At 38.4% G+C, this 18,909-nt stretch overlaps 1 protein-coding gene across 2 annotated transcripts in view; it reads right to left on the reverse strand.

The window, feature by feature from the left end:
* CHCHD3 (coiled-coil-helix-coiled-coil-helix domain containing 3) overlaps positions 1-18,909 on the reverse strand; it is a 279,301-nt gene that overhangs the window by 250,378 nt on the left and 10,014 nt on the right. For both annotated transcript variants that reach the window (XM_012739744.3, XM_012739742.3), the window contains exon 2: positions 17,275-17,350. In XM_012739744.3, the coding sequence (XP_012595198.2) occupies positions 17,275-17,350 (76 nt within the window). The remainder of the gene's footprint in view (positions 1-17,274; positions 17,351-18,909) is intronic.

Below are 18,909 nucleotides of genomic sequence, written 5' to 3' on the forward strand. Positions count from 1 at the left end.
AATAATGCAACCAATTCATTTCACTTAAATTTTCCTCATTATCTGTGTTCTTCCAATAAATATAAAATGAACATTCTAATGGATAAGAAAGCATTTTATCATAGCTTAACTGTCAAGGTTATTTCTTGACAGTGGAACATAAAATCTTATAATTATTGGCATTTTAGATGCAATAAAATAGTATTTCAAGTAAGAGGAGAATGCTAGCCAACATTCTTGAAGAGTTCCTTCAGAAACAGACTACAACCAAGCCAGAAAGCCTAACCACCTTACACCCGCCAGCTTTAAACTTCTCCAGGCCCTGACAAGGTTCTTGCAAGCCAGCAAGGCAATGCAATATTCAAGCAGCCACTTCTACAGGCTGCCTTTCAGAAGGCAAGATGTCTATCTTCATTATAACATGCTTCTGGCTCTTAACAGGGCAGGCAAACAGCGTGGGGAGACAGCATGACACACATACCCCTACAAACCAAAACACAGCTGGTATGTTAAATTTAGACCTACCAACCTTGACAGTACCCTTTTAATTACTATTTTGTCCCTAATTCTCAGGAGGGTTTTTTTAAACGTAGATGCTGCCAGCAGTATTTTTCTGCTGGCCAAGTTATTCTAAGCATCCTATCCAAATAATGAAACATAAATAAATGATTTTAAAGCAACAGATTTTTTAAAATGCATATTCCTGTACCTTAATCATTGTGTGCATTTTTATCTAATTGTTAAATTTTATACATGAGATCTAGGCATACAGACACACATATGTATATATATGAACGAATATTTAGAGATAAAGGTGCATGTCACACTGCTTGAAGATAAACTTCAAAAAAAGACAACTCCCATTTATAAATGTCCACAGACATATACAAATAAGCTCATAATTATAACTACACATAACTATGAGTCAGGTGGTAAATACACAGAGCTGCAAATTCCATCCTTCCTTCAACAAATGTTTTGTCCGAGTAGTAGTGTTAGGATACAAAGGTGAATAAAAAATGGTTCTTATCTATAAATCTCACAATCTATCAGAAGAATCTTAGAGATAACAGTCCTTTCCACCATTTGACAGATAGGAACACTAAGGCCCAGAGAAATAAAGAATCTTATCCAAGGCAAATGGCTAGTTGGTCATAGGTTGAGATAGAAGCATTTCCAATCAGCAACTCAATAACATGCCAATTTAGCCTCTATAACACAATGTTCTAGGCAGTAGGTTAGCCTTGAAGGAGGTACTACCCAATTTTATAGCAAAGGTAACCCATGGTGATTCAGGACAGGGTGGTCCTGAAGCCCAGCCTCCTCAATGCACCACACTGCCTCTGAGCCAACCGCTCTGCAAAACCAGATGTTTACAGACTGTGGCCTCTCCCTGAAAAATGACCAGAAAAAGCATGAAAGTAGTTCCCTGTACATGCACTAAAGCCTCCCTTCTAAAGTTTAATTGGGGGTTGGGGTGAGGGGTGGAGAGGGAGGAGCAAAATAGGAATGCAATAGTTGATAGTCTTGAAGTAGAGGGGGAAAAAAAACTACCATCATCACACTTAGAAAAATAAACAAACAAAAGCCAACCAAAATCATATAAACTATTGTAAATTATTTCAATCCCTTTGCTTCACGGTCCAGTCATGCCAGCCCTGCGCAAAACAGCAAATGGGGGAAAGCTTGCCTTTCACATTAGCCTGTACTGCAAGGAACATCAATTGACTACTAAACTGTTAAACTGTCCACACTAATGTATCTATGGTTAACATGTTATTTTCGTGACTAATACAAACACACATGTGTACAAAAATGTTTGTTTCAATAGGAACTACATAGAGACAATAACTGAATCCAAATGTTGGAATCCAAAGTTGACATTATAAACCCTCTCACAAGGCACACAGAAAACGGGCAGAGAGGAGCCAACCTTGACTGCAAGCTATGGGAAGGTGCCAACAACTTAGGGGTGCCAAAGCTCATCTGCATATTCATCATTAAAGAGGCCATTTGAGTTTCCAAGTTAACCCCAAAACCCATTATAAGCCTGAAGAATTACTCTAATAACATTATTTCAGCTGCACTCATTCCTTCTTTGGGAAAATACATTTTGAGTCCCTTAGTTCAATAATGGGGATTGCCCAAGAAAGAACAGTGGCTTTAGCATGTAGCCCTAATCACTAAACTTCCTCCACACTCGCCTGGCATTTTGCCTATAGTTTTCTCTTGGCATATATTTTTCTCTTAGCAATCACTACTTTCTAAATTTTAAAAATAGTTATTTATAGCTCTGTTAGCCCCTATCACTTTTGGACATCACAAATACAGTAAGAGGCAAAGCTGAAGACTCAGGCTCAGTCATGTCAGGGCTTAAATATCTGTCCATATCCATGCTCCTTCCACCTAACCATAGTGCTGGATGGGCATTTATTTCATAGGTATGCGGAGGCAACCTCCTCAGTCAAGCACAGGAGAGGTGGGGGGGCCTATCTGGGACAACTGGGAGAACCTCCCACCAAATCCTGGGACCTCTGCAACTCTCTAGTGAGCCCTCCAATTCATACTTGGAAAGACCTACTGACCCAGCCCCAGGCCAATGCACTGAGCAACACTCTGCTCGTTGTGGGATAAGTGAAGAGAAACCAAATATAATACTTTCACTACTGCAGAGTCTATGAAGATATCCTGGTAACAATCAGATCTGTGGTAAGGAGCCACCCACGGCCACTATTCATGTTAAATCAGAGTCAAACAGATCGTATCCACCTCCCCAAGACATTAATATGAAGCATCCATTTTTCAAGATAGTTGGCAATCATATGAAAGAGAAAAATGCACACATAATAATGGCAAATGTCCTAAAGGATTATTCTGGTAATAGAGTGTCAGAAAAATAACAGTTTTATTTAAGTTATTTGATGGTGATCTCATTCAAGATTTCCTGTGGATAGACTGCATGATGAATACCTTTTGGCTATGATCTTTGTTCATTTTTCAAGGGCAAAATTTTATATGAAGGAGCACACCAGAATAGATGCTCCCTGCTGTTTCATCAACACAAAAACTACTAGTCTCTACAATGTGGAAGAAAAAAGAAAACCACATTAAACAATTTATCTAAGGGCATATGTTTTATTAATATGTATGGCTTCATAAATGTCATAAATGCCATAATACATATGGCTTCATAAATGCCATAAAGGTTATTTTAATATAAACTAGACTTTAAAAATAAAGTATCTGTTAATGAGAAATATGAGATACAAGCTATTCCTACCCTTTATTCTGAAAGGGACAGAAAAACAGCACCATTCCTTATACTTCTGCCAATGTTATGTCTTTATTAAGATAAAGCAAGGCATTACTCCCTAAAGAAAAACCTCTTCAAAGACTTGAAAAATAAAAATACACTGTTCAAATACATCCACCAATGCCATTCTGTTTATACTAAAATAACTTCCTGCAGTATTCCTTTCACGGAGAGAATGAGGTCACTCAGCATAGGCTCACTAGAAGTTCCTTTTCACACTCCCTAGCATCTCTGAAAGGGTTAACCAATTTCCAAACCTCAATCTATGAGCTCCCAGCCAAAATTTTAAAGAAATAATAATAAATATTATAATGCAAGTCCTAAGTGTATATGGTAAACATGAAAACAGAAAAAAATTCACTTAAAAATATTTGAGAAAATTTCAAAAGTTCTTCAATAGCTTTATTAGGATAAAAATGTATAGACTATGAAATTCACCCTTTAAGTGTACACATGGTTGTTAGTATACTCATACAGCTGTGCAGCCATCAGCAACAGCTCCCTGTCCTTGCTACCAGCACCACCACCCCCAGCCTTAGGCACTCACTACTGTCTTTCTCTATACATTTGCCTATACTGGACATTTCATATAAATGGGATCATATAGCATGTGGTCTTTTGTGACTGGCTTCTTAAACATGATGTTTATGAAGTCAAAAGTATTTTGAGGAAGCTAGAGATGCTGGCCCTTCGATTCATTCATTCCACTGTCAAATGTTTCTTGAGCACCTTCGACGGGTGAGGCAGATGCCATAGGGGTCACAAAGGGGAAGGAGGTGCTTTCGCGTATGCATTCTGCCCTGGAGGAGGCTTACATAAATATCTGTTTTTAAAATGTAGAAAGTAGTGACTGCCAAGAGAAAAATATAGACAAAATATCACGTGAGTTTAGAGGAAGGCAAGATAAATAGGATCAAGAAAAGTTCTGATAAGACAACCTTCAAGATGATTTCGCTTTTTCTCTCTTTCTCTCTCATAGACACACGCTAATTAGTTAAAATCAGACGTAAAGATGTAGGCATAGAGCCATTTCCTATAGAAGCAAATCCACACTCCTAGCTTTGTTATTCCACCCACATTTACTCCCTGTACCCTCATCTCCCACTAAGTACCTGTATTTCAAATAAATATAACTAATTATAATTCCCAGAAATCACCCAGCCCTATAGGCCTCTAACCAATGCACCCACCATTCCTTCTTCCTTCTTCCCATCATCCCTCCTTCCCATCATTCCCCAAACTCCTATTCATCCTTCAATATTCAGCTCAAACATCACCACCTCCTTCAAGAAGTCTTCCCTGACCTCCCCAAGCAGAGTTAGTCTGCAATCAATCCTCTATGCTACATGTGTATCTCCATTATATCTCATGCTGCATTGCTCTGCTCTATTCATCTTCGCAATGCCAGAACTCAATATAGTGGCTGGCACATGGCCAGTACTAAATAAACAAATGTTAATTGGAACAGGGGCACAGAAAATCAAGTGAAAGGCAAAGAGGGTAGACAGAAAGTAGTTCACTTGGCAAGAATCAACCTGGAGCAGGTGAAAGGTGGCAGTGAAATTGTGTCCCTGGAAGCTATGCTAAAGTAGAAAAAAAGAAAGGGATACTTATTGATCACCTGCTATATTTCACTCGGCACCTGTACATTATCTCATTTAGTCTCCATGACAACCATGTGACATTGGCATTAGTCTCTCCGTTTTATCCTGAAGAAAAATGGGAAAACTTGCCCAAGATCACACAAGTATTAAGTGGCAAAAGCTCTCTGAACATCAAACATACACCACACACACACACACACACACACACACACACACACTTTCATTCAAAGGAGATTCAAAGACCACCCTTTCTATTTGAAGAAGTGAGGTTCATTTCCTTTGTAGCCCTCTTTCTGAAAGCACACAACCACATTACCTCACTGCCAGTGAAGCAGAGGTGATGACTTCAGTCGGCCTTTGCACCCGGGCCTGATTGGCCCCAGCACAAATCCTGCCTCCTGAGGGACATCAGAAATGGTGCTAACGGCCTGAGTACTAAGAGGTCTCTGTGATGATTCAAGTAAAAGAATTTTACTTGGATCTAGAGAAGAGAGTAGTTCTCAGTCATAATAATACACCGCCTTTAAAAGCTTCAGTTCAAGGTCCTATAAACAATAATGAGCAATAAAAATGAATAATGAAGAAATCACTGTTTTTAAAAGTTTTACTTCATCAATTTTGCAAATGTCACTTTTGCAAAAAGTTAAACATGAGTTATAAAACAATGGCTGTGTTAGAAGGGGTGTGATATTTAACAGGACAGAGAAAAAGAATTAGAGGAAGTAATTTATCAGTTGTATATTCATCAATATTGATAAAAATATTTTTCCAGTTCAAGTTTTTCTTAAGGATTTTTTATTAAAAAACTAATAAAATATGTCAAAGGTCAAAGAATAATCATGAAAAGCGGATTATAACTTTCCATAATCTTGTAATACTCACTCTAAAAAGTTTCTGGGATAGAATATTAAAGCAACATTTTTAGAAAAGTTAAAAGCAGTTTAAGGGCTCAATCCCCTGGGATTTCCAGAGAAGTCAACATATTATTTAGAAAAATTAAAGAAACATTGCACCCAGTGGATATCTGTGCTGTCCCACAAAATTAAACAAAAGCTGCTTAGCCAGCCTCATTTTTCCAACTAGCAAAAAAGGTTTTTTATTATCTATTGCTGCAAGTGTGCATGCAATCTCTTCTTCCTAAAAGCCATCTCTTCTTTCTTAAAGCACAAATTTCAAGAAGGGAATGAACTGAGGACTGTTGTGGATATTTTGTTAAAATAATTATATTTTGTTAAAATAACTTGTTTAAATAATTATAAGGATAACATTCAGAATCCATAACCTAGCTGGCTGCATAAAACAATAAAAATGTTTTGAGAACAACTGTTGGGCCTTAAATTCTGCTTTAATATTTTTTTTTATTTAAATCAAATCTATCCTGATTATAGTAATAGATTTTCATATCATTCCTCAGGTCCATCCTCAAAAATGACATGCAGCAATAAATATTTTCTAAAGTCATGAGATAATCATTCTGTCAACAGCAAGACTAATTACATCTAAACAAATCAGTGTAACTACCAAATTTATTTAAAAAGTAGAACCAAGCCAATCTGATATAGGTATATATGTATTATTGTGACTGCAGCACATTTCAACAAGGTGAAAATGGGAAGCACTGGGTAAAAGCCTACATGAGCTAACGCAATCTTTTGGAGGTTTTCTTGTATCTTTGTCAGTCAGGATGCAGCTATAATATTTCTGTGTGTTTGACACACAGGAAAGCCAGCTCCCTGTTCTCTCAGTCCTCCCTACAATGACCTGAGGAGAACCAAGCAGTGGGTCTTCCTTCCAACCCCCTACCCAAAGCCACACCAAACCTCAATTCCTGCATTTCCAGACATCAGAACCCCAAACCTTTAAAGAGTGGGCCCAGAAACCAGGCACGGTGGCTCACACCTATAATCCTGGCACTCTGAGAGGCTGAAGCAGGAGGATCACTTAAGGCCAGGAATTCAAGACCAGCCTGAACAAGAGCAAGATTCCATCTCTATAAAAAAAAAATAGAAAAATTAGCCAGGCATAGTAGCATGTGCCTGTGGTCGCAGTTACTCGGGAAGCTGAGGCAGGAGGATCCCTTGAGCCCAGGAGTCTGAGGTTGCAGTGAGCTATATGTTGTTACCACTGCACGCTAGCCCTGGCTACAGACCAAGACCCCGTCTCAAAAAAAAAAAAAAAGAGTGGGCCCAGAGACTTGAGGAAACGAGTGATAGCAGAAAGACCATCCTTTCATGAAGAAAAAAAGTTATAATCCTCAAGTCAGAAGTTGAGATCCAGCATGAGAACAGCTGCAAAGAAAAGATACAGTAAAGAGGAGCTCTACTTTCAAGTGTCCCAGAGTTTTGACAACAGGAAGAGAGTAGGGGTGTCCTACTAGAGGACACAGCCAGGGCTAAGGAACTGTTTTTCCAAGTAGGAGGCCTAGGCCCAGACACCCTAACCTTACTTAACCTAACACTCCTAACATAAAATTCCAGGGCCAAAGGTATGATGTCAGACTGACTTCAACCCAATGGAGAGGAAAGTGAGGAGGGAGCAGGAACTGAGAGCAGAAGGATTTGAGAGGGGGAAATCCTGGCTCACTACAGTCCTCTCTTAAAACTTGACAAGTCTACACATATTAATTCCTTTATAAACTAACTTAATAACCAGGAGTAGGACACAAATCTCCACAATGAGGTTTCCAAATCAGGGCCCCACTCCCTAGTCACTAGCTCCACAAACTCACACTCTTCCTGAGATGGTGTTCAAGAAATTGCCTCTTACAACAGGGCTTTCTTGGGCCTGCTATGGTTGAGAGCTAAAACTGGCAGAGCGTTGTATGGGCGCCATGCAGACTTGGTGAAGACCCTCACAACCACGCCCAATGGGACCGATCTAAGAGAAAGAGCCCTTGTCCTCCTTGCCTCTGAGTTGACACATGCATTTATACATATCAGCCTTCATTATCTGATCCGCTTTAGCCCATTCGTTCCACAAACATTGACTGAGCACCTAACATTGCAATATAGTCACTGTGGTTGAGAACACAGAAGATGAAGAACAAACATTCCCCACTCTCAAAGGCTTGTAATCCAGTAGAAAAAATATATAAGAAAACGTGTAATTACAATACAATCAAGTACATGCTGTAACCAGCGTCAGTACTAAGTAGAATTAGTGATACAAGAAAAGGAGATTCTTCAGAATGGTATCAACTGGGGACGTACACACTGAGAAGATAGGGAAATGGTGTTCTTGAAGGAAGAGAAATCCCCTTGACGCTCTGAGACTTTCTTCTCTCCTACTTTGCCTAATCATCTGGCCTCAACAGGTCAATGTTTACGTACAGCAAACACAGTCCTATAACTGCTTTTCACTTCAACAAAGAGAGGGCAGCACAACGGCAAGCAAAAAGAAAGAAAGAAATGCCATAAAAAGAAGTCTTGAGAGGACAAATGAGAAAAGCTGTGGTATTGAGGGACTGGGGTAAGTAGATGAGCAACTACAGTACCATGTGACAAGTGCCATTACAGGAAAAGTGCACACAAGATGCCATGGGTCCACACACAAGGGGCATCTAACCCAGACTGGGAGTCAGGAAAAGCTTCCCAGTGTGCATGGTTTCTAGGCAGCGATCTGAACAATGAGTGCCAGTCAGTCAGACAAAAGGCAGGTAGTAGGTGAGGTGGGAGCAGGGCTGGGCTAGACAGTTGGAGCAATGGTATTCAGACAGAAGAGAACTACACAGTGAAAACCCCAAAAGAACAAGTTCAAGGACACTCAAGAACTTCAATATAACTAGAAAAGAAGTTCAACATGAGAGAGGAGGGTCTACAAGAAGATATAAGAGACTAGAGCAGGAATAGATTGTGCAGGACCTTGCTGGCTACAAAAAAGAGATTTAGACTTCATCCTAAGAGGAAGGTGGAATCTATGGAATTTTAAACAGAGGAATGATATGATTGGTTTGGCACTTTGGAAGGATAACTAAAGCCACAATGAGAATAGATTAGGGAATGCAGGACTGAAGGCAGGGACCCCAAGCAAGAGCCTGTTAGAGCAATTCAAGAGAGAGAGGATAGCCACACTAGGGCAATGACACCAGGGATCGGAGAAATTGTAAAACTTGAAACCACAGAATGGAAAATGCAGAGCAAAGCTCTACTGTCACTTAAATACAGGGCCTGTGGGTGTCCCTTGCAGGACTATAGCAACAATGGCAGTGGACAGGCAAAAAAATAAAATAAAAGCAAGGGTACATGAAGTGAGGAGCAGAGTAGCAGCACTCATTTACGTGACAGCATGTAAGTCCTGCCAACAAAGTAAGTACACTGGTGCCGGCTTTAAGCAGCCGTGTGCTTCCCCACCATACAACCTGCGAGATGTTCCAACCACCTATATCTTTGTGGTAACAGTGAGTTATCACCACTATCCTGTAACTTAAAGTACTTTCAAGGTCCAATCATTTGATACTGCCTAATTACTGCCTTTATTTCAATTAATTGCTCATTCAGGGGAACCAGGGCATGCAGAACCAGAACACTGTCTTAAGCATGCCATGGTAATTCTGTGGAACAGTGTGAACATCCTTCCTATAATGATCTACATGGGCTCCCAAGGCTTTTCAAGGAACACTCAAGTACAGTGACAGCTGTCAACAAAGTGTCAAGTAGCCCTGGGGGCAGAACAGGTTTAAAAAAATAACTTAAAAGAATTTATTGTTCCCTGGTAGCACTGATTTGGTCTAATACAGAGGCTTGTAGTAGTAATTCTGAATAAACCAGGGTGACAGGAAAGGGTAAAGGGAAGAAATGAAATGCTGGGTCAGACCTTACTTTTTAAAATGTTTTTTACAAGGAAAAACATCATCATCAACAACAATAACCTACTATTTGGTTGACAGCTGGGAGGTCAATGGATTGATTCGGAATACCTCTGCTTGCAATAGGAAAATGTACATTTGAGACTCCCTTGGGCAATTTATTTTCAGAGATCTGGGCCATCCAGATGATGCCCTCAAAGTCTGTCAAATTCCAAGAAAGACAAAAAATATTGTTACTTAAGTGTTTATTTTACAACTGGCATATTAAATTTAAATCAAAAATAGTATTTTTATGTATATGTCCTATGCCATATATTCCATGGGAGTTACTTATGTAACCAATGTCATATTTTACTTTGCAAATCTTAAAGCATGATTACAAAATTTACATAGTCATTTTATCTAATTTTAAAAATATATTATTGGTTATATCCATGATTTACTTGGTTATGCCAAATAGCACTTGTACTATGAGACAATACAATCTACTATCCCACAATTCACTTTAAAGTTAGTGTCCAAAATCTACTGCAGCAAAAATGGGGAGTTGCTTTAAAACAGGTTCTTTTTTTTCCCTGTGGTCACAGAAATTATTAGGAAGTTAACTTCCAGCTCCTGAGTACTATGACTCTATGGCATTACTATATTTCTAACCTACATTATGCAACGCACTTAACAAAACAGCTGCTTCTTTCTAGTAACTTACGTACAAGTTAAAGAATTTCTGGCCCCTTGATTTCATACCACTTGGAAACACTACTGCAAAGTAAATTATGCTACAGTAGTCACAAGGGTAGAGAGTCTGAAGACTTAAAAAAAAGCTGCTGAGGCCAGTGGTTAATCCATTAACTAGGAAATTGATAAGCAGAAGTTCCTAGTCACAAAAAACTAGTAGAAGGCGTGACTCACTACATTTCAGAACTTATCAATCTTTTCTCTTTGTAATGCCTTCTCTCACCCACTGCAGCTTTTTCTTTTCTACATGACTCCCCTTTCCCCATCCTCGAACACCTAAGGAAATAAACTGTATTGTCTAGCTAGGAGTGGTGACACCTACAGGTAGTCCCAACTATTCCAGGAGCTGAGGTGGGAGGAGCCCTTGAGCCCAGGAGTTTGAGTACAGCCTGGGCAACAGAATGAAACCCCATTTTAAAAATAAAACTGCCTTGTCAGTGATCTGTTGTTACATAAAAAGAAAGTTTCCTACACCCTCCTCTCAATTTGAAAATAAAGTAAGTTTAGATTTTCACTAGTTTCTCAAAAATAAATACAACACAGAGTGATGAATCAAATGGCACAGAGGAAAAGTGCTTTGGACCAGGGGAGAAAGGACTGAAGTATGAGTCAAGGACTGCCACTCACCAGCCATGTCACCCGAGTCACACCATCAAGTCCTTCTCTGCCTTTGCCACTTCCACCTAGGGTGCGTAGCAGCTGGCCTTCCCTGGCTCTAGTTTCCCACCCACCCTTTACATTATCCTCCCAAGAACCATCATTTCACCTCCCCTGCTCTGAAATCATCTGTTAGACCCTACACTGCCACACTGTCCCAAGCAGCTGAGGGCAACTTTATTTTCCCTTTTGCTACAGGCCAATTAAGGACAAATAAAAATGCTTATGGTGCTGCTTATTTTTTTCATTGAAAATTAAAATGGCTTTATTTAGTACTATGGTGGAAAATACATATTCTTACCATTCAGATTTCTTTGTTGAATATAAAAATATCAATGAGAAAATCAACACTGCATTTTTAGCCTTAAAAAATGCTATTAATATCTGGGTACATGTGAAGTAGCAACCAATGGAACTTTCTAACTTTGTGTCCTAAAATTAGATGAAACTGCTCAGTAACTGTCTCCACCCTATAGGAAGAAATTAAACTCCTTAACTTCCCCAACCTACTCACCCATTAGACCCCCTACATGAAACCTTGCCTGAATTGATCTGGTCTGTTTACTCACTCTACCAGGAATACTTTCTATACCAGACCCCTCCCATGGCTCTTATTCCCAAGGTTTGGCCCCAGTCCATTTCCCCCACACCCAACCACTTGATCCTCTTTCTCTGAAGTCCTAAAACACTTTCCTGTCTACAGCCATACCACCCTGAACACACCTGATCTCATCTAAAACACTTCCCATACCTCTTATATATAATATTCTATCTCACTTACATATTCATTCACTTACTCAAAAAAGGAAGTTAAAGGGTACTAAACTAGTACTCATTCATTATACTATAATGTTAAATACACTTTGACCAAATTAATAGTTTCCTGAAGTCAGAGATGGCTGCCATGCTAATATTTGTTGACTGATGGAACAAATAATGAGTTCTTCAACCATCTATTAAACATAGACTATTTATGGATTCTTTTTAAGAACAGAAAATACTGACTAGAGAATTAGATTTAATGCCTTTAATTCAATAGCATTTATGTTTCTTTCTATTAGGAACTGTCAGGCAAATTATCCATTACAGCACACAGAAAAATTACAGAGTTGAGACACTGGCATCAACAAAGTTTCATATATTAAAGGTTGGAAACCTAGACACTGCAACTTCCTTCAGTTCTTATAACTCAAGTCAAAGGAATAAGCACAGCTTGTTTTCTTTGAACTCTCCCTCCAGTGTTATGTCTAAATGAGCCTTAAAGAGCTGTTTAAAAATAACTAGGAGGGCCAGATTCCAGGAGAAAACTACATAGAACTTATAGATGAATCTGTTTCTCTAAATTGTCTGTTTAGTTTGGGCTGTGCTATTTCCTGCTCAAATTGGTTTCCTGCAATTTGTTAAGGCTGCCAAATACCTAGTGATCTCAGTGATATACTTAACACAAATCGGCAAATCTTTCTCATTTTTTACAATGACGAGAAATTTACAGAGAAACTTGCATGGTGAAGATAATAATAAAAGTGAGTTCATTTGTCTTTTTTTCCAGATTCATCATTTTCATCTGGTTAGTGGCTTAGGAAAACAACCAAAAGCCTCCTAATATCATTTCTTATCTGTTTTTTTCATATTGATTTGGGGACAGTTTCTTCAGCAATAGGCAGGGTCAAACATGAGAGATATGACCTCACTATAAGCCACAAAAACTGTAAGATCAGGATGGAAAGGAAAAAAATCAATACCAACATTGATTTTTAAAATCAAAAGATGCAAGATGTTAATGAAAAGGTAAGTTTATAACTATGTGCAATGGTATCCCCTAATGTCAACCTAAGAAAAAAATTATCTAGTGTAAAACCGAACCAACAGAGTTTAGATAATGCAGCAATGAATCTGAGGCAGCGAGGACACAGTTAAGTTCTTTAGAGCACATTCATTTATTAAAGTGGCATTACAATCTGCTGTGTGTCACATAGTATATTATTTTGCCCGAACAGCTTTACATGCAAATACTTATTGCAACGAGTCATTGATCTGGTTCAAGGTTTGGCAAAAAATAGTTTTAGTAAAGCCTTCAGATCCCGCTTTCTTACAGTATAAAATATACTCTCAAAATTATATACGTGACAAAACTTAGTTCCTATATACAGAAATACTAGGGCTCTCAGTCCATCAAATACACTGCCCTGTATTCACACATATGAATAGCCTAGGGCGGGTACGCATAAGAGTCCTATGAGAAAGAAAGCATTTTAATAAATCCTATGAGGAAGAAAGCATTTTAATAAATATTAAAAATTCAACTCACATCTAATATATAATTTACTTGACATTGAAAAAATGTAGAAAAGGCAAGTGACATTTTTATCAATACATTTTCATAGGCTTGAAAAATTATTTCATGACACATCTAAATTATAAATCATAAGAAATCTTTTATTGAATACTAACTAAAACCCCTAAATGAGACATAGTCAGAAAAGAACATAAATTTTGAGGCTTTCTACTTTTATAAACATATTTTTTTTAATTCTAAGAAAACTAAACCTTTGGTAATTTATACAATCACAGTCTAATTGCATTATTAACCCAAAGGCAAGATCATTTCAAAATGGCATGCCAAACCTTAGCTGTTGCCTGAGTTAGGTTGGAATGGGTAAGGGAAATCAGATACTTGAAGAGCCTGTCCTATTATCCTCATTAGGTCTTTTTCACATCATGGTGGTGACAGAAATAAAAATATTTGTGTGGCACACAGGGCTACCCAGGTGATCCCCAGCTACTCTAAGTCTAAGGACACCCAAAACACACAGGTTGGGAAGCTATGCTAAAGACTGAGGTAAAGATTGCATACTGCAGGGGAATGTTCCCTGAGGATAATGCTGAGACAGTTGGGATGTAGAAGGGGCAGGAAATAAGATTTGCAAACACAAACATACAGAGCCATCTAGCCCCGTAACTTCAGGCACGCCATCATTAAAACCATCTGATGAAGCCCATGATGCCAAGCACTGGTGTATTCGAAACTAGAACTATGAAACAGAAGCTTCTGCAATGATAGACATGTTCTACATATGTGTTGTCCAGTCATAAGCCACATGGCATCATAAGCCACATGCAGTTATTGAGCATGTAATGTGGCTGGTGCAACTTAGGAGCTGTAATTTTTATTTTGTTTTAATTATTATCTAATTTTTAATAACCACATGTGACTAGTAGCTACCATTTATCGAGTGCAGGTCTAGCCTAACCACCGAAACACAAGGTGGCATTCTAAGAGCTTCCAGTGCCCAGGCTGGTCACAGCTGGGCATGGACCAAAGAGTTGATCAGTCATGTCAAACCTGGAATGGGAAGACACAGATCCCTTAGCAAAGCCAGAGCTTATCATGATGTCAGGGACTCGCTCTGCAGGCCATACACACCATAAGCATTCAGAGAAAGCCTCCCAACCATGCCCACTCTCTCAAAATATTGGTTGAAGAAAACAACCCAAGAAGGAAAACATTTCCACTCCTTCCACTCACTACTGAATGAAAGCCAATATGGGGAAAAGCTAGAAGAACCAACAATCACTTATGACAGGAGGCTCTTTCCTAAGCTTAAGCAGAAAATCACTAAACAGTTGCTTCTTCCCTCCAACTAGTTTCTGTCACATCCTTTCTACAAATGAAGCAAAGTGTCACTCAAATGATAACAAAACAGAGTGCCTAACTGCATCTAATCTGGAGTTAGACAGACTTGGATGTAACTCTCACCTCCATTGCTCACCAGCTCTGTGACTTTGGGCAAGATAATTAATCACTTCCAATCTTAGTTTTCTTCTATGTAAAATGGATGACTAACAGTTCCTTCCTCATAGGGCTATATGGATTAAATGAGATTAAGACATTTAGCAGAGTACCTACCATATAATAAACACTTAAGTGTCATCCATCATTATTTCATCACTATTTCTTCCACCATCGTCATATCTCCTTAACACAGAAAGTAGGGGAAAAAAAAAACCTACCTACAACAAAGTATATTTCAGAACAAAATTCAACTTTAAAAATACCCATATATCAAAAGTTATTCTTAAACCAAAATACTTCATTATACTTAATTTCAGTATCTTCTAAGTTTCTTTTATACTATGTTTTTACCTTCCTTATAGTCTTGTTATATATTTAGTTGTATATGGCCAAACCTCTAAACTCTTTACAGATCTTTCTCCTATTTTTGTGTCCCCTCAAAAATACCTAACTTAATTACTTCCATAGTAGACGTTCAATAAATGTCATGTGAATTATATTTATAGAGTTATCAAGAATGATCAAAAGTAGCTACTGTTAAAATGAATAATAGGATTTGCCCTAAATGAATTCAACAGACACTTAATAACAGCATTTACTAAGAAGCTGGTAATATCCTAGGAGCTAAGAATTCAACTATGAACAAACAGACAAGGGATAAGGTCCCTGGAGCTTGTCTTTTGGAAAAGATAACAGCAGGGGAAGGGTCACAGGAGATGATGAGTAATGAGATGATGTTGGACAGGCAGCCAGGGATCAGTCATGGTATGCCTTGGAGGCCAAAGGAAGTAGTTCAGCTTACAATATATTCTATGTGCCTAGAGAGCCACCACTGAGACATGACATGAACTGATTTACTTTTGTCAAGATTGTGAGGACCTCTGTGTGTACAGCACAGGGTGACAAGAGTGGATGCAGGGGGCCAGTTAAGACGCTTCTGCAGAAGGTAGGGTAAGAGATGGTGGTTACCTGGATTGGAGTGGTGGAAGAGATGGACTGGAAAGGAATATATTCAGATGTGTTTTAGAGACAGAGCTGACAACACTAGTTAATGGCCTGATGTACAGAGTTAGGAAAAGAGGCTGAATCCCTAGTTTGGGGCTTGACTACCTGTGCCATTTACTGGGAAAGATGGAAAGAAGCAGCAAGTCTGGGGAGGAATAAAAAGGTTTGGGATATATTAAGGAATCTTGTAGTGGGGATTTCTAACAGTTTATTGAAGTCTGGTGTTCCGGGGAACGGTCAGGGCTAGAGATATAGTTTCAGGAGTTACTGCAATCCATATAATGACTGCAAAGCCATACATCTGGAGATTATTTCATGAGAATCAACAAAGAATCCTGGACTGAGGCAGGAAGGTGGGAGGAAAACCAGTGTGGCTCAGAAGCCAGAGACGGTTTCCAGCAAGGAGCAAGTGCTCACTTTCTACCTAGTATTAACTCACCTCTCCTACTAAACAGGAAGCTTCAAAAAGGGCCAATAACTATTTCTTCTTCATCTTGGTACCCTCTGCTCTGAATATACTAAAAACTCAATTTATGTTTACTGACAATGTAAGTCATGGAGAGGTAACAACTACTCTAAGTGAATGACATCTGGGCAGCGTTTCATCTTTCTCAATTCCACAGTCTATAGCCAGATTTACCCCTTGCTAATAAATATAGAAAAGTCTCACTTAGTCCAAAATTAATCATCTCAATTATTTTCTCCTTGCCACTTCACAATAAATGGCATGTCTATCTATCAATTGAGCAGTATCAAGAACAGTGCTGGACACATAACAGGTGCTCAGTGAATATTTGTTGGACAGATGGGTGTGGTGGGAGAGAAAAAGGGAAGAAAAATAGTGTTGAGTCTCTTATGTCTTATCCAGCAGAACCTACAGACAAAATGAAGCATAATAATTCTTTATAGATTTCATTTACCACCATATTCTCATCAATAACTAACATTGACTATGATGAATTAAATCTTTTATAAACTTAGAAGAAATTGATTAGAAAATAAAATCATTTGAAATATTTTACAATTTAGAAATAGTAAATCTATATTTTCTAAGTCAGTGTTTTTTATATTTATCCCTAAATTTCTAATATCCCTATAAGCAATTCATTTTACACAAAAAGATATGAAGTATAAACTTCCAAAGCCTAGTATAGGTTCAGTAGTTTTGATAAAAAACAAAATTTCCTAAGACTGTTGAAAGTAGATTCATTCTTAGTACAAAACATTTTAAAAGAAAACCTGATACTGATTTCTAATATTCCCTATAAAAAGCCAAAGATCCAAATAACAAAAGACAGAAGTGCCTGAGAACTTAACTACTGAGTGAACTTTTTCCACTTATAATTTTTCTATTTAAAACCCTAAAATTAAAATTCAGCAATACCTGAGGCACCATACCGCGGAGACTTCGAACCAGATGGAGAGGATTCCTTCATTCGATCAATCACATTTTCCGAAAGCTGAAAAAGCAACATCAAAATAAAATCAATTATAAAAGAACAAGAAAGAAAGCCAGTGCAATAACAGCCAAGTAATTTAGTCATCCATATCAATATGTATAATGAATGGCCTAAAGAAATTAGGCTAAATCTAATAGCCATAAAACTAGAAGCAAGTAAGAATAGTTTTAAGATTTCAAGATGCACCCCACAGCACTACTCCTTTATTTCTTCTAATGCACTGCTAATTGCTTATTATAAATACCCTCAATTTTATACTGTGCATGAAAATGTAATCTCTGAGAAAATGTAAGCCATCTGAATTCCTTCAATTTTCCTCCCCTAAATCTACAAATTTGTATTAACAGGCCTTAGCTTCTTCCTTCCCTCCAGTCCAAATAGAAAGAGTTCCTCACTCACTCCCCCCTCTGTTCAATGCCAACTATAATATCACACAATCATTCTTTCAACAGATTTTATTATGCACCAACTGTGTGCCAGGAGCTAGACTAGACTTTGAGTATTCAAAGTCATCAAGTTGCTTAAAGTGGAGTAGAATACACAGACAACCATTAGGCATTTACATCAGATGTGAGGGGTACTGCTTACAGGAGTCAGGCTGTAGTGGGGGTACATGGAAAGCCTAATGGACAGTGGGTCTAGCCCAGCTTTGGGGGTGGGGCTGGGGCAGAGGGTCAGGGAAGACTTAGAAACAAGGATGAAAAGAAGTTAGGAAGAGAAGCAGTAGGGTAATAATAGTGCTTCAAGGCAAGGAAACCACATTAAGTATAGATAAGAAACAGGGTTTGCCACCATTAGACATCCAAGTGGAGATATAAAGTAGGCAGTTGGCAATAGGGCAGAGGCTATGAGGACACAGGCCTGCAGGTTTGAGAGTCTCCAGCCTCACAGTTACTGTCGCATCATCTTCATAGCACTCACTTAACACTATCTGATGCTTTTTGTTTACCATCTGCCTTTCACTAGAAAGCTCCATGAAAGCAACGATTTGGCTGTCTTATTACTATATCCCCAGAGCCTCAATAGGCCTGGTTAACTGAAGGTATCAATGTTAAATGAGTGAATTAAACAATATGAATGAATTAATGAACGAACGGCTGAAGTAAGAAACTGCAGAGGGGGCATAGTGAAATAGAAGGTGGAGAGGGAAGGTAGAGATTTCAGATTTTGAAGAAACGTAGTAAACCCTTCTGTTTCATGAGTTTGAACTTGATCCTGGGGGTACTGAAGGATTTTAAGCAGGGTAATAACATGATCAGATTTACACTTTAGGAAGATCACTCTGGCTACAGTGTAGAGAACAGATTGGAGAGGGACAAGAACAGAAGCAGAATCCCTGAAGGAGGCTAAAGGACCAATTAAGAAGCTATTAAGCATATGTCCACACAAAGACTTGCACAGGAATGTTCATAGCGCTATTATTCATAATAGCAAGAGTGGAAACAAACAAATATCTATCTACTGGCAAATGGATACAAAACTCTAAATATCCATACAACAGAATAAAACTTTGCAATAAAGAAGAATGAAGTTCTGATTTATGCCACAATATGGATGGA

The sequence above is a fragment of the Microcebus murinus genome, chromosome 9 (genome assembly GCF_040939455.1).
Source record: "Microcebus murinus isolate Inina chromosome 9, M.murinus_Inina_mat1.0, whole genome shotgun sequence".
NCBI classification, from domain to species: Eukaryota; Metazoa; Chordata; class Mammalia; order Primates; family Cheirogaleidae; genus Microcebus; species Microcebus murinus.